Raw genomic sequence first — 12,851 nt, forward strand, 5'->3', positions numbered from 1 at the left:
CAGATGCGCAGCGGGAGAGCAGCGCGGCGGGGGCTGAGTACGGGCTGTACCGCACACTGCACCTGCTGCCTTCTGCCCGCGGGGAGCTGGCTGGGCCTGGTTTGGTTAAGAGTCTGTGTCGCAGTGACACCCGATGCAGCTGCAGACAGAACCGCTGTCCTGCCGCACTTCCCATTCCTCCAGCACAGCTGCTGCGTCTGCACCAGCCAGTCTTTGCACAGGGTATCAACAGAGTTTATTACATGCTTTTACACAATCCTAAAATGTATACAGTGTATCTCTGTCATTGAGCAGCAACACTCCCGCTCGATCTTCATGCTCGAACCCACGGAATGTGTTCACTTTGGCCTAAAAAGAAAGAAAAAAGATAAATCACTGCCCTGCTTGCTGCTTTCCTGCAGTTCTGGACACCCCATGTAAACATCACAGCCTGGTTCTGAAAGAGCGGATGGAGTAAAAACCGAAACAAAAACCCCAAATCGACCCAAACCAGAACAACAAACCCAAACAAGAGCCACCAGTACCACCAGAAACCCCCAACCTGAACAACGTTATTTTGTCAAGCTCGTTGTCTGTGACGATGAAGCAAAAGCCTGACTGTCACGCGGGCCCTGGACAGCGCGGAGCCATTTCCACGCCAGGGGACTGCCCCGCTTCGAACCTGGAGCCGCTCGCACCAGCAGTTCTACAGGAGCCCCGGGCTCTGGAGGGGCAGGTCCTGCCCGGCCGGGCCCCAGCACCACAGCTCTTCCTGCTGAACCTGGATTTGCAGGCCAGAGCGCCTGGGCCCGATCCCAACCCCGGGTAAGCTGTGACACTCACCCTCAGCCACGGGGAGTTCCATCCTTTGAGCTCCATGAAATACAATCGATCAGCGATAATAACCCTGAGGCCAACACTGCCAACAGAACAACAGGGAAAGAAGGATGCACTCACCATAGCTGAGGCTGTGCCACCGTCACTAGCAGTTCTGGTTTGCCTTGGGGTGTCCGTTCAGGAATAACTCGATGGCACTGCACTCTGGGGAACAATTTGAGAGAGGCAGGCTGTGTAATCTGGAACACGACGGCTCTTTCGCACAGGGCCTGACAGCGGCTGCCGAGCTGTGCCGCGTGACCCGGGAATGGGAGGCCTGGGGCTGCCAGAGCCCGCTCTGTACTTACGCAGCCGTGACCCCTCCTTAGCCATGGCAGCCACCGCGTCCTCGCGGCTCCCAAAGTGCACGTCCGCCTGCCCCGTGGCGTCTCCATGGCAGTCGTATTCCACCATGATCCTCGTGGGCTTCAGGGGAGCAAAAAACTGAACGGAGGAAAACAACGAAGTTTGGTGTGACAGAAACAACGAACCAGTAACGCGCTCTTCCACTGAGAAACCTGGTGTTTTACTCATAAAACATGTCCAGCTGTGGGGGTCCGAGCTCTTGAGCAGCAAAAGCCCCCTTCTCTGGCCAGGGAGGCCAAGGGACACCCAAGTCGAGTGTCCCCTGGGCGCAGCCGGCACCCTCTGCGAGCTCCTGGCGGAGCTGTCCCTCTTTGGAGAGCAAAAACCCTGCTGCAGCACGTGTTCTGTGCACCTCACACTCATCGAGTGCTGGTATGCTGGCTTTGTGGTGCTGTATACTATCAAAGTATGTTTAAGAGTAAACCATTCTGGAATTCATTGCTGTACGGTCAGCTACTCTGAAATGTAACGGGGCGAATGGCCACTCAGGTCCAAGGGGCGCGCCGTGGGGACAGCCCAGCCTGTCACCTGTTCCACGGCTCAGCGCCGCCCCGGGAGCCCGTCACCCTCGGTCACCCTCGGCAACAGCACCGCTCGGCCTTCCCAATGCAGCCGAAGCCCGGCAGCACTGAGGGCTGACAGACAGATCAAGCAAAACCTTAAGTCACTTCATCTGCAACAATTGATTAAAGGTCTGCACTGGTAATGAGAAGCTAATTTCATTCCTAGTGTTCCTGTTACTCACACTGATTATGTCCTGGGCACTAGTCTGGGTAGGAAAACCCCTGATGTGGACAAAGTGCAGCGGTGACGAGATGCGCTCGGATTCCGAAATGTGCCCGGGCCTTTGTGTTTCTTCTCTGCAGACTTCTGTGAATGGAGGAAACCCATCACTCGCGGTTCCAGTCACCACCTCCCTCACAGGGACGCTGCAGCCAGGCAGGGCCACGCTCACGGCAGACAACGGGGGTAAAATGAAGGTGCCCAAAAGAACACGCAGGACACAGAGGGACTCACGATTTTCTCCTTCGGAATCAGAACTTGCTGTGTCGCTCCATCCTCTTTCCTCAGAAACAGACTCATGTTCTCTCCTCACTTTGGGGTAGGTCAGCGGCTGCCTGTGGTAAGGCATGTGCCTTTGCATTTGATGCTTTCTACTGACGTACACTTCTATGTATCTAGAATTGAAGGAAAAGGTTACACAGCACATCTTGCTCCTCCGCAAAGAGCTCAAGGGTACTTCAGGACCCGCTCCTGTTTCGGCCCCACTCGTACCAGGCATGAGAGCCATGCTCTGGCAAGCAACAGCTCTGAATAATTCATTCATTTAAATTGCACCGTTCTTTCTACGAAGCCCTTTTTGAAGCTGCAATGCCAGCTGCCCCGCTGTACAACCCCACACACTGCCGGGTGCAATGCCGGCCGGGCCAGGGCAGCGTCTTTTGTTCCCAGTGTATACAAAGCTGTTGTACACGAAATAACACTCACTCAAGCCAAAATTAGGTTTTGTTCCAGAAACAAAGAAATTGATTACTGAACCAAGCAGACACAGAAGATGCACAGGGCCATATTAAAACCTTCAGTAAAGCCATAAGCTTTTTATGTATCCGTATGAAATTGATGAGATAAAATGTAATGGGGGACTGTATGAAAGTTGCGAGGGTAACACACCACTGTGCAAAGCTGCATGAAGGGACTCCACCAAAACCCCTTACACTGCAGAAAGAGTAAAATCCAAGCACTTATTTGCTTGTTGAGTTGATGTATAAAATTGTAACATGCATTTCTACCTACGTGCTCCAGAACCCCGTCCTTAGAGTCACTTCCCCAGCTGAGCCTCACACACATTGAACTAAGGGTGTCACAGGAAGGATGTGACCAAGGGGGTGGCACAGCTGTCCCGGGGCGCTGACCCCAGGTCTGGGCTGGCAGAGCTGGCGGTTCAGCCCCAGAGCCCACGCTCAGGCTGGACAGGGCCCCAGGCTCAGCCATGAGCTCAGGCTCAGTGCCGGACACGGCTCCAGGCTCAGCCATGAGCTCGGGCTCAGCACTGGACACAGCTCCAGGCTCAGCCATGAGCTCGGGCTCAGTGCTGCACATGGCTCCAGGCTCAGCCATGAGCTCAGGCTCAGGCTGGACACAGCCCCAGGCTCAGCCATGAGCTCGGGCTCAGGCTGGACATGGCTCCAGGCTCAGCCATGAGCTCGGGCTCAGTGCTGGACATGGCTCCAGGCTCAGCCATGAGCTCAGGCTCAGGCTGGACACGGCCCCAGGCTCAGCCATGAGCGCGGGCTCAGTGCTGGACATGGCTCCAGGCTCAGCCATGAGCTCGGGCTCAGTGCTGGACACGGCCCCAGGCTCAGCCATGAGCTCGGGCTCAGGCTGGACATGGCTCCAGGCTCAGCCATGAGCTCGGGCTCAGTGCTGGACACGGCCCCAGGCTCAGCCGTGAGCTCAGGCTCAGTGTTGGACACGGCTCCAGGCTCAGCCATGAGCTCAGGCTCAGGCTGGACACGGCCCCAGGCTCAGCCATGAGCTCAGGCTCAGTGTTGGACACAGCTCCAGGCTCAGCCATGAGCTCAGGCTCAGTGCCGGACACGGCCCCAGGCTCAGCCATGAGCTCGGGCTCAGCACTGGACACAGCTCCAGGCTCAGCCATGAGCTCGGGCTCAGTGCTGCACACGGCTCCAGGCTCAGCCATGAGCTCAGGCTCAGGCTGGACACGGCCCCAGGCTCAGCCATGAGCTCGGGCTCAGGCTGGACATGGCTCCAGGCTCAGCCATGAGCTCGGGCTCAGTGCTGGACATGGCTCCAGGCTCAGCCATGAGCTCAGGCTCAGGCTGGACACGGCCCCAGGCTCAGCCATGAGCGTGGGCTCAGTGCTGGACATGGCTCCAGGCTCAGCCATGAGCTCGGGCTCAGTGCTGGACACGGCCCCAGGCTCAGCCATGAGCTCAGGCTCAGGCTGGACATGGCTCCAGGCTCAGCCATGAGCTCGGGCTCAGTGCTGGACACGGCCCCAGGCTCAGCCATGAGCTCAGGCTCAGTGTTGGACACGGCTCCAGGCTCAGCCATGAGCTCGGGCTCAGTGCTGGACACGGCCCCAGGCTCAGCCATGAGCTCAGGCTCAGTGTTGGACACGGCTCCAGGCTCAGCCATGAGCTCAGGCTCAGGCTGGACATGGCCCCAGGCTCAGCCATGAGCTCAGGCTCAGCACTGGACACAGCTCCAGGTTCAGCCATGAGCTCGGGCTCAGTGCTGGACATGGCTCCAGGCTCAGTGCTGGACATGACTCCAGGCTCAGCGCTGGACATGGCTCCAGGCTCAGTGCTGGACATGACTCCAGGCTCAGCCATGAGCTCGGGCTCAGTGCTGGACGTGGCTCCAGCCATTGCTGGATAAATCAGACGAGCAACGCCCGAGCACCAGTTGACAGGGGGATTAGACAACACTGTTTCTTGGCTCATGACAGATGTGTGAGCTCAGGTAGCTGGTCAGATCAGCTCGTGTTCTAGAGATCAAAAATAAAAAAGCCACTTGAGAATTAATTATAATTAATTATAATTAATTAATTAATTGATTGATTTCTGGTGGGCAAGAAAGTATGTCACGTCATTCAGTTATAGGGTACCCCTAAAGAGCAGCTGTTTTAATAAGGGCGGGTGTAAATAAAAGGAAGTGCAGATGGGAAACAGGAAGCTGGTGCTGTGTACTGAGTGCTAGTTGGGAGAGGGCTCTCTGGGTCTGGTATGCAGAGAGAGAACTCACTGGGGTATTTAGGGAAAATTAGCCTGATTAGGTTAAAAGGAGAATTTGCCTTCCCCCGAGTGCAGCTCAGGATTCTGGGAAAAAGCTGTTTATGCTTCTGCCTGAGAGAGGAGAGGATTTTGTGTAAAGCTCATGGCACAGGGCTGAGTGCTTTGGCACAGGGCTGTGAAACGTGGGTTTCTGAGAAACAACAGCCCCCAGGATGTGCTCACCGGAGCGGCCACCGACGGTGCCTCGGCCCCACGGAGCAGAGGTGAGCAGGGACCGTGCTTGTGCAACGCTCTCTCCGGGAGACTCCGAGAGCGCCGGTGCGGGGCTGAGGGGAGGGGGTGAACCGGGGGACGCGTGGGAGTTCACTCGGGCCAGCGTCTGTTTTTGTGACCGGGCAGCGCAGTCCACCCAGCGCTGCCTCCTCCCAACGCCATCGCCCGGCGTGGGTGGGACGAGGCTGCCTTCGGGAAAACTTGAAAAACAAAACAAAAAACAAACAAAAACCCCCAAACAAAATAAACCCAAGCAAAAATCAAAATAAAACCCCCCACTTTCTCTGATAGGCCCAAATTTCCTGTGCACTACAAGTGCTGAGGGTGCCTCTGCAGAGCACAGGAGCCTCTAAAAGGCTTCATCTGTTTTTCTCTGATTTTGTCAAGGTTCTAAAAAAAAAAAAAAAAAAATCACCAAAGGAGGCAGCACTTGGGCTGTACAGAGTATTGATACAGAGCACTTTGGAGGACAATATTAAAATAAAAACCTTATAAGCCACAAAGTAACAGTCTGAGAAAGATGTAGCCGTGACTTGTGAAATTTGAATCTAAAATCTTCAGTTCTGGGCATGAGGAGTGTTGAGCACAAAAGCATGGTCCGTAGTAAGGGAGCAGGACGGTCTGGCCCGCGCGCTGGCAGCCGGCGGTCAGCGCTCCATGCCCCGGGAGCCCTGGGGACCCCGCCAGCACGTACCTATTGCCCATGTACTCCCTGTGCCGCGACAGGGCTTTGGCTGCCATGTCGGGAGCTGCGAACTGCACGAACGCTTCTCCTGTTCTTCTCTCTCCCCGGTAGACGAAGGCTATGTCCGTTATTTTCAAACCTGTACGGGGTGGGAGAGGGAGGCATTCGCACTGTCAGGAACTTGTGCCATAGCTACAAAAGCCCTCTCTTCCCCTTCTGTCTTTTGGCAAGCTCATCCAGCAGTTACCTAGTGCTGACTCGACTGCTCATGCTGACCAAAATACTTTAAAAACTTGTTAGAACTTCAGTTTATTGGATTTGGCTCAGTCAGTTTTCACAGCAGCTTTAATGAATTCACTTGAGGCTTCGAGGAACTACAAAAACAACAAATGAATTGAAGTTCTAGACAAGGAGATCCAAGGCACAAATGTTCAGGACTATTATGGTAACTTTTTCTCCATCTCTTTAAAACCCAGGTCCAACCAACTGCACGTGTTTGTGCTGTACGGTATCTTGCTAGGGAGCCTGTAATCCATAGAGTGCCATGCTGGCCAGGCTCCTGCACTGAAATTTCAGGAATGCCTTTTTGCACCTTTTTACTTTCTCAAAGGATCCCCCCAGGCTCCTAAAGAAACGTAAGTAGTTGCTCTAAAACGCTGCCCGTGTAGTTTCATAGTGATAACTGTGCTACTAAATTCCTTTAAACATAATTAATGGCTATCAAATCAAAACTTGATTGCTGGTGGCCTTTGCTTTTGGTGCCGTGTTGGTTATTAAAGCCTTGCTGCTGGAGGCCTCTGCGTGTGTGCACACCCAGACTGCAAGACGCTGGTGGGTAGAGCTGGTTTTGGTTCAGTCTACAACCTGAACTTTACCTAAAGAATTGTCTCCAGTGCCTGCTCAGCTGAGAGCTGGTGCAGTTCAGCATCAAAACCAGGGAAGAGCCACTCACTGGAAAAAAACAAGTGTTTACAGTGGTGAACGTGACCTTGCCACCATGATCACAGATCTGTAAACACCTGTGCTGCATACATTTGTACTTCAGCTATCATACAGATGTTTATTTCCTCTCTTGACTTTGCCAAATTATGCACTAGTAGCAACCCAATCGCAGAGAACAGGATCTAGGTGCCTCTCTTTCCCTGGCCGGCCCCAAAGCGTGCTGTGAGCACTGATCCCAGCTCAGGCCTGCAGGAAGTCACAGGTGCAGGAAAACACTGCAGCCAAAAGCTCGGCAGAAAGCTTCAGCTGCTTTTAGCTGCAGGGAGACAGCAGCTCTGTAGGGTGTTGAAGGCTGCACGTGTGATTTTGCAGTTGTCCTTCACAAGACACAACAGCCCAGCAAAGCGTGAATGGGGAGGAGTAAATACCTCATAAGGGGAGAGCGCAGACTAGGCCGAGTTACCTGAGAAAAAATCCGCGATGTCCTCCTCCGTGGAGCTGAACGGCAGGCCCCTGAGCATCACCACTCCGTCATTGATGGCCTGGGACTCGTCCCGCAGGCTCTGCAGCAAGCTCTCCACATCGCTGTCGTGCACTTCAAACACTGCGGGGAATACGGGCACGGAACGGTTTCCCTTGGCTGTGCACACGAGGTGGCACCCTGCAGGCTGCCTTGAAAGGCAGCATCCCCCCGCCCCAAAACCTGAGGAGGTCTCTTCCCCCGCCCTGCCCTCCCCAGTCCCGAAATGGCACCCCTTGAGCATGAGCCACTTTGCTTTTCCTGCCTGGTCTAGGAATTATGGCTTAATGGCGCCTTGTTTGCCAATTTGTTGCTCTGTTCTACATGCTGCACCTCTCCAGTCTGCCCCCTCACACCAGGCTGTTCTGTTAGTCACGCAGTTCTAATTCCCTTTATCGTGAGTTTTCTTCCACTTCAAACTCACCTTTCACGTAGCGTGGGCCCATGTACCGCAGGTGTTTCTCCAGAGCTCTCTGGACATCTGCTTTCGACTCCAGCTCGATCAAGGCGTCTCCCCTGCGTCTCCCATCCCTGTTTAAGAGGAAGTGTATGCCGTTCTCACCGTTTCGAATTCTACAGCCTAGAAATCGGGGAACACACGATACAGAAACAGACGCAACTGCATCAAATATGGGGGTCTTCCAATTGAAGTTAAAAAATGAATATTCTGTGTACAGTGCTTTCCCTCAGCAGTGCAAAACAGTGTCCTGAAACAAAGGCTATGAGACTCCTGTTTCTAACCTTAGCTCTAAAACACAACATGGAGAAGCTCATTTGATGTCCACTAGCTTCCACAGCTGTATAACTGTAAAATTCATTTCCCCGCGTTGTTGGAAACTACTTGTTCCTGAGGTATCGCACACCTGGAACAAATACTGCAGTCTTTCAGTTGTACTCTGCCTGCTGTATTTTCCTTCCCCTCAGAATTCAAACTGACTTGATTTAGCTCAGCAGGTTATTAAACCATCTAAGAACTTGGATCTGACTATCTATGACTATTCTGTAAGTATACATCCTAATATCACAGTACGGAAGGATCAGTCCTGCACAAGCCTATTAGCGGGGCTCCAAAAGCAGCACTGCAGCTTTAACTAATCAATTATCGAGACCCTTCGGTTAGTTTAAAGGAGGAAAAGCCAGCAACCATAGCGGTGTTCCGAGGAACCACCTGAAACTGGATCCATGGAGCAACACGGAGTAAGAAGGGAAAGGCACGGTCAGCTAAACGTGAAACTCCACACTGATGAGTTTCTGGTCATCCTCCAGCAGCTAGGAGGTAATTATTTGTTTTATATGCATAAATTGCGAATAGTTTTACAGTAGTATTAACAGCTGATCTTTCTTTAGCTAATGATTTTTTAAATATTCTTTCTGTAAACTTATAGTAAACTATTAGGTTCAACACCACCACACCGAACAGTCAAAGAGGAAAATGAACTCCCTTACTATCAAAGAAGGTAAGCACATCCTCCTCTGTGCAGGAGAAGGGGAATCCCTGTGCCCGGATGAGGTAGACGTTGTCGTTTTCTGCCTTAGGGGGCTGGTGCTCGTGCTCCGGGAGCTGACCTTCCTGCGGCGGCGCGTCCGTCACCTGGCACCGACGACACAACACGCGCGAGTGGCGGCGGGCGGGTTCCACGGGAGCCCGGCTCCGCTCCGCGCTCCGGCGGGGCCGGCCTCAGCAGCCGGGGGAGCGGGGCAGGGCGCATGGAGCGGGGCCGGGCACATGGCGCGGGCTGCGGCCGCCGCTCCCGACCGGGGGTCGGCACCCGCGCCCTGCCCGCTCGTGTCCTCCCGCCCCACGGGGGATGGCCCGGCCCCGCCGTCCCGCCGCCGACACCCGGACCCGGCCGGCCCGCGGGGTCCCCTCGGTTCCCCCCGCGCCGCCATCTTAGGCCCCGTCCCGGCCTACCTGGCTGTACCGCCGGAGCGCGGCGTGGAGCGGGGCCGCAGCCCGCGGCGGGACCGGGACCGGGACCGGCCCCAGCCCCAGCCCCGGGCCCAAGCCGGCGGCGCCGGGGAGGCTGCGGGCGGGCGGCGGGCGCAGCCAGGGCGGCGGGCGGCGGCCCAGCAGCAGCAGGGCCAGGCCGCGGCGCGCTGTGGCGGCCATGAGCGACGGACGGAGAGCGCTCCGCCTTCCTTCCCAGGAGCCGCCGGGGTGCGGCGGGACGGGCGCCCCCTGCCTCCGGACGCGGCTCCGGGCCAGGCGGGCACCTGCTGGCGGGCCTGGCGGGGCAGGCTCCGGGGCTCAGCACGGGCGGGTCGGGTCCCCCTGCGCGGCCGGGCTCTGCGGGACAGCGGCTCTGGGTGCCGCGCTTGTCCGGTGGCACAGCGCTGGGCTCGGCGTGGCTCGGGTTCAAGACAAGTTATTACTGGCTTATGCTTGCTTAGAATTTCTGGCACTTTTTCTTTTTTCCTTTTTTACAATTAAGAACAGGAAGGAAAACAAAACAACCCCACGGTGTATTTAGCAGTGTCAAGTTTTAAGTGAGACTTAAGCACGACAACATTTCTTAAACCCCTTCCCTGCAGACTCTAATAAGAGCCGATTTCCCCCTCCTTGCTCCCATCCTAGCTTGACAGACCTCTGTCTTAGAGGCAGGACTGTCGTAACCTGTTTGCCAAGACCACGCAGCTTCCAGATGATCTGGAAACCCAGCTGCTGCATCTGTGCAGGAGAATACGGGGTCTCTGGAGCCGAGCGCTGCTGTTGGGCTGTGGGACAAAGAGAATACGGGGTCTCTGGAGCCGAGCGCTGCTGTTGGGCTGTGGGACAAAGAGAATACGGGGTCTCTGGAGCCGAGCGCTGCTGTTGGGCTGTGGGACAACGAGAATACGGGGTCTCTGGAGCCGAGCGCTGCTGTTGGGCTGTGGGACGTGTGGGTGTTACTGGCCTGTCCGATGGTAACTGCACGCATGGGGAAGGTAAGATGACGCTGAACTCAATAATTAGGGTGAAGCAGAAAGAGCAGGAAAAGACAAGCCACAACCAGCCACCAGCAGAGGAAGCCGAGGGAGGCCGTGGAGGTTCGGATCCAGGGTATGTTGGCAGCTGTCTGAGAGGTCCTTTGGAAGGATGGTGTGCTGGCCTTTCCTTGTGTGGGGACCCCAGTGTGAGGAGGTGACAACTGCGACAGGGAGATTCTTCTGGCTGGCATCCTGTAGCTCCCGTCTTGGGATCAACAATAAGAGTTGTGACGGTGAGCCACTGCAAACTAGCAACCAAAATATGGTCTTTTTCAGGAGCCTTCCAGCTTGTAGTGCAGCCAGCTGGTTAATTTCTTGGAAGCCTTGACTGTTTCTTATCAGTATTTTGAAAACAAGCTATTGCAAGTCATCTCTTTTATGAACTATTTCATGTAACTTTCATGTGACAGACTATTACCTTAACAATAGCACAGTCTCTTTGACAATAGCGCTCTTGATCTCTTGTGAGTGTTCAAGGTAAATCATGTGTTATCTACATTTTCAAAGGAATGTTGACCTCACTGCTCAAGTGGTTCACATTCCAGTTTTTCATAGTCTACAAGTCCGGTTTCTCTTCAAAGCCTTCTTTAAATAAGCAAGCAAATTTTATTGGAGCAAAAAATTAAGATAAGTGTAGGAATTCCTCTGGAACACTTCTCTTTATCTAGGTTAGCTTTCAAGCTTGAAATCTAATTGAATTGGCAGATCCCTGAATCTTAGGGACCAAGAGAATGTTAGGTACGTTCCTCTCTGGAGAGCCAAGCAAGGCGCAAGGAGGACTCTAGCACAGACACATGTCCTGCACCCATTTTTCCTTCAATATATTTGTTTCCCAAGTACAGTGAAAAGTATCACGCTGCTGTTTGTCCCATAGCTTGTCACTGTGTGCAAATTGCCCTCGGAAGGCACCATTTTGTGGGGCATCTGTTTTCCAGGCATCTCAGGGCTTCCTTAGCAAATGTGAGGGAGCAAAGCCTCTACACTTAGAATGGAAAAAAAATTAGCCTAGGGTGATAGAATTTGCTTTTATCCACTAAACAGAACGGGTGTTGAATGGAGTCTACTTATGAGAGAAAATCTGTTACAGTAAATAAAAGCCGGTGCCCCTCCGCACTGCTGTTGAGCACAAGTTAGATTTATCTACCGTGGAAGATACCTTTGCCACACCTACTGTAAAACAGGTTGTTGTTAAAAATAATTAATACTAGCTATTTTTGATTTGATCAGAGCAAGAGGGGAAAATCCCCTCAGCTGAGACTAAAACAAATGCTTATTTTATACTGGGATACGTTACTTGTCGCTTTGTGATCTGTCATCAAGAAAAACTGGCCTTGTATTCTGTTGTCGTATACTCCAGAATTATTAATGCAGCTTTCAGTTACGTGAGCAGCGGGGCTCCCATCAGTTTCCACGGAAGATGAGCCTGGTATACAATCGCTCATCTGCCACTGTCTCCGCATTTGCCAGGAAACAGCGCGCTTGGCCTGAGCGAGCCCGTCGGCGCTGGAAAACAGAGACGGGAGAACATTTTGCACAGAGAATTCTGAGATCTTGATCCTCGTTGCAGATGGTATCCACACCATAAATACTGTTGAGATTGGTAGAGCAGCTCCTATACAATGAATTTGTTTCTGAAGTGTATGTACGTCGTAGCAGGAATGACACCAGTCTGAGCACCGTGACTGCTGAAGGCCACAGAAGGCCAAAGTTGTTGTTACTGCGACAGTGCAGCAGTGACAAGGCTGATGAGTTGTACTGTCTCAGCTCCAGCATTGTGGTGACTCCCGGGACCGCTGTCTCATAACCTCAGAGTTCCTGTAAATTCTGCATTGCATATTTTTGTAGAGAGTTGTTATTCTATGAGCACATACCACACGTTCAGTCTGATATTGATACTTAGATACTTTGCTACGGTTCTATCATTAGTCCTCTAGGTATCGCTTGTTCACAAATCAACTCCTTTACCTTAATGCACAGATGAGTATCCAATTAAAAAATTGATGGATGCTATCAGTTTAAATAGAATGTGGGGAGAATGTTTACGGAGCTTAGTATTTACATACTGTATTATTTACATATAGAAATAAAATTATGCTTCCCTTTTTTGTATTCCTGATAACATTGCATATTAAGTATTTTGATTTTAATTTTTGAGCTTTTTTTGTGCTGAAATGTTCTGTGCTTACTGAGTTGTGCTGCAGAACCTGGAAGCTTCAGTTCAGGACCAAAGCAGTTTGTTAGCTTGAGGGCCCTTTCAGACTAATTCTTTTAGCTCCACAGTACAATGGATAAACCAAAATGACAGATGTGAGGCCAGGGGTGCGTTCACCGTGCCTCTCCCGGAGCAACTGAGCCGTTTGCCTCTTACGTAAGGCTGGAGCGTGCTGCCAGTCCCTGGCATCGGCAGCCTCTGAAGTGAGCACTTTGTGTGACCCTCGGCTGTCCTGAATAGACGAAAACTAATTTGAGACACAAAATGTACACG

The 12,851-nt window shown here is 53.0% G+C and overlaps 1 protein-coding gene across 2 annotated transcripts; it reads right to left on the minus strand.

The window, feature by feature from the left end:
* Positions 1-218: 218 nt before the first annotated feature.
* On the minus strand, positions 219-9,529 carry GRSF1 (G-rich RNA sequence binding factor 1). Of its 2 annotated transcripts, none has more exons than XM_065837281.2 (10): positions 9,312-9,529; positions 8,846-8,990; positions 7,824-7,979; positions 7,343-7,483; positions 5,947-6,076; positions 2,239-2,399; positions 1,967-2,088; positions 1,164-1,299; positions 937-1,020; positions 219-348 (listed from the first exon to the last, which is right to left on the minus strand). In XM_065837281.2, exons 1-9 carry the CDS (start codon positions 9,507-9,509, stop codon positions 962-964), a joined length of 1,248 nt encoding a protein of 415 aa, XP_065693353.2. In that variant the 5' UTR covers positions 9,510-9,529; the 3' UTR covers positions 219-348; positions 937-961. The 2 variants fall into 2 exon arrangements, with proteins under 2 accessions (XP_065693353.2, XP_065693352.2); XM_065837280.2 differs by having other exon boundaries at positions 1,967-2,091.
* Between the last annotated feature and the right edge of the window lie 3,322 nt (positions 9,530-12,851).

This window comes from Patagioenas fasciata, chromosome 4 (assembly GCF_037038585.1).
Source record: "Patagioenas fasciata isolate bPatFas1 chromosome 4, bPatFas1.hap1, whole genome shotgun sequence".
NCBI lineage: Eukaryota > Metazoa > Chordata > Aves > Columbiformes > Columbidae > Patagioenas > Patagioenas fasciata.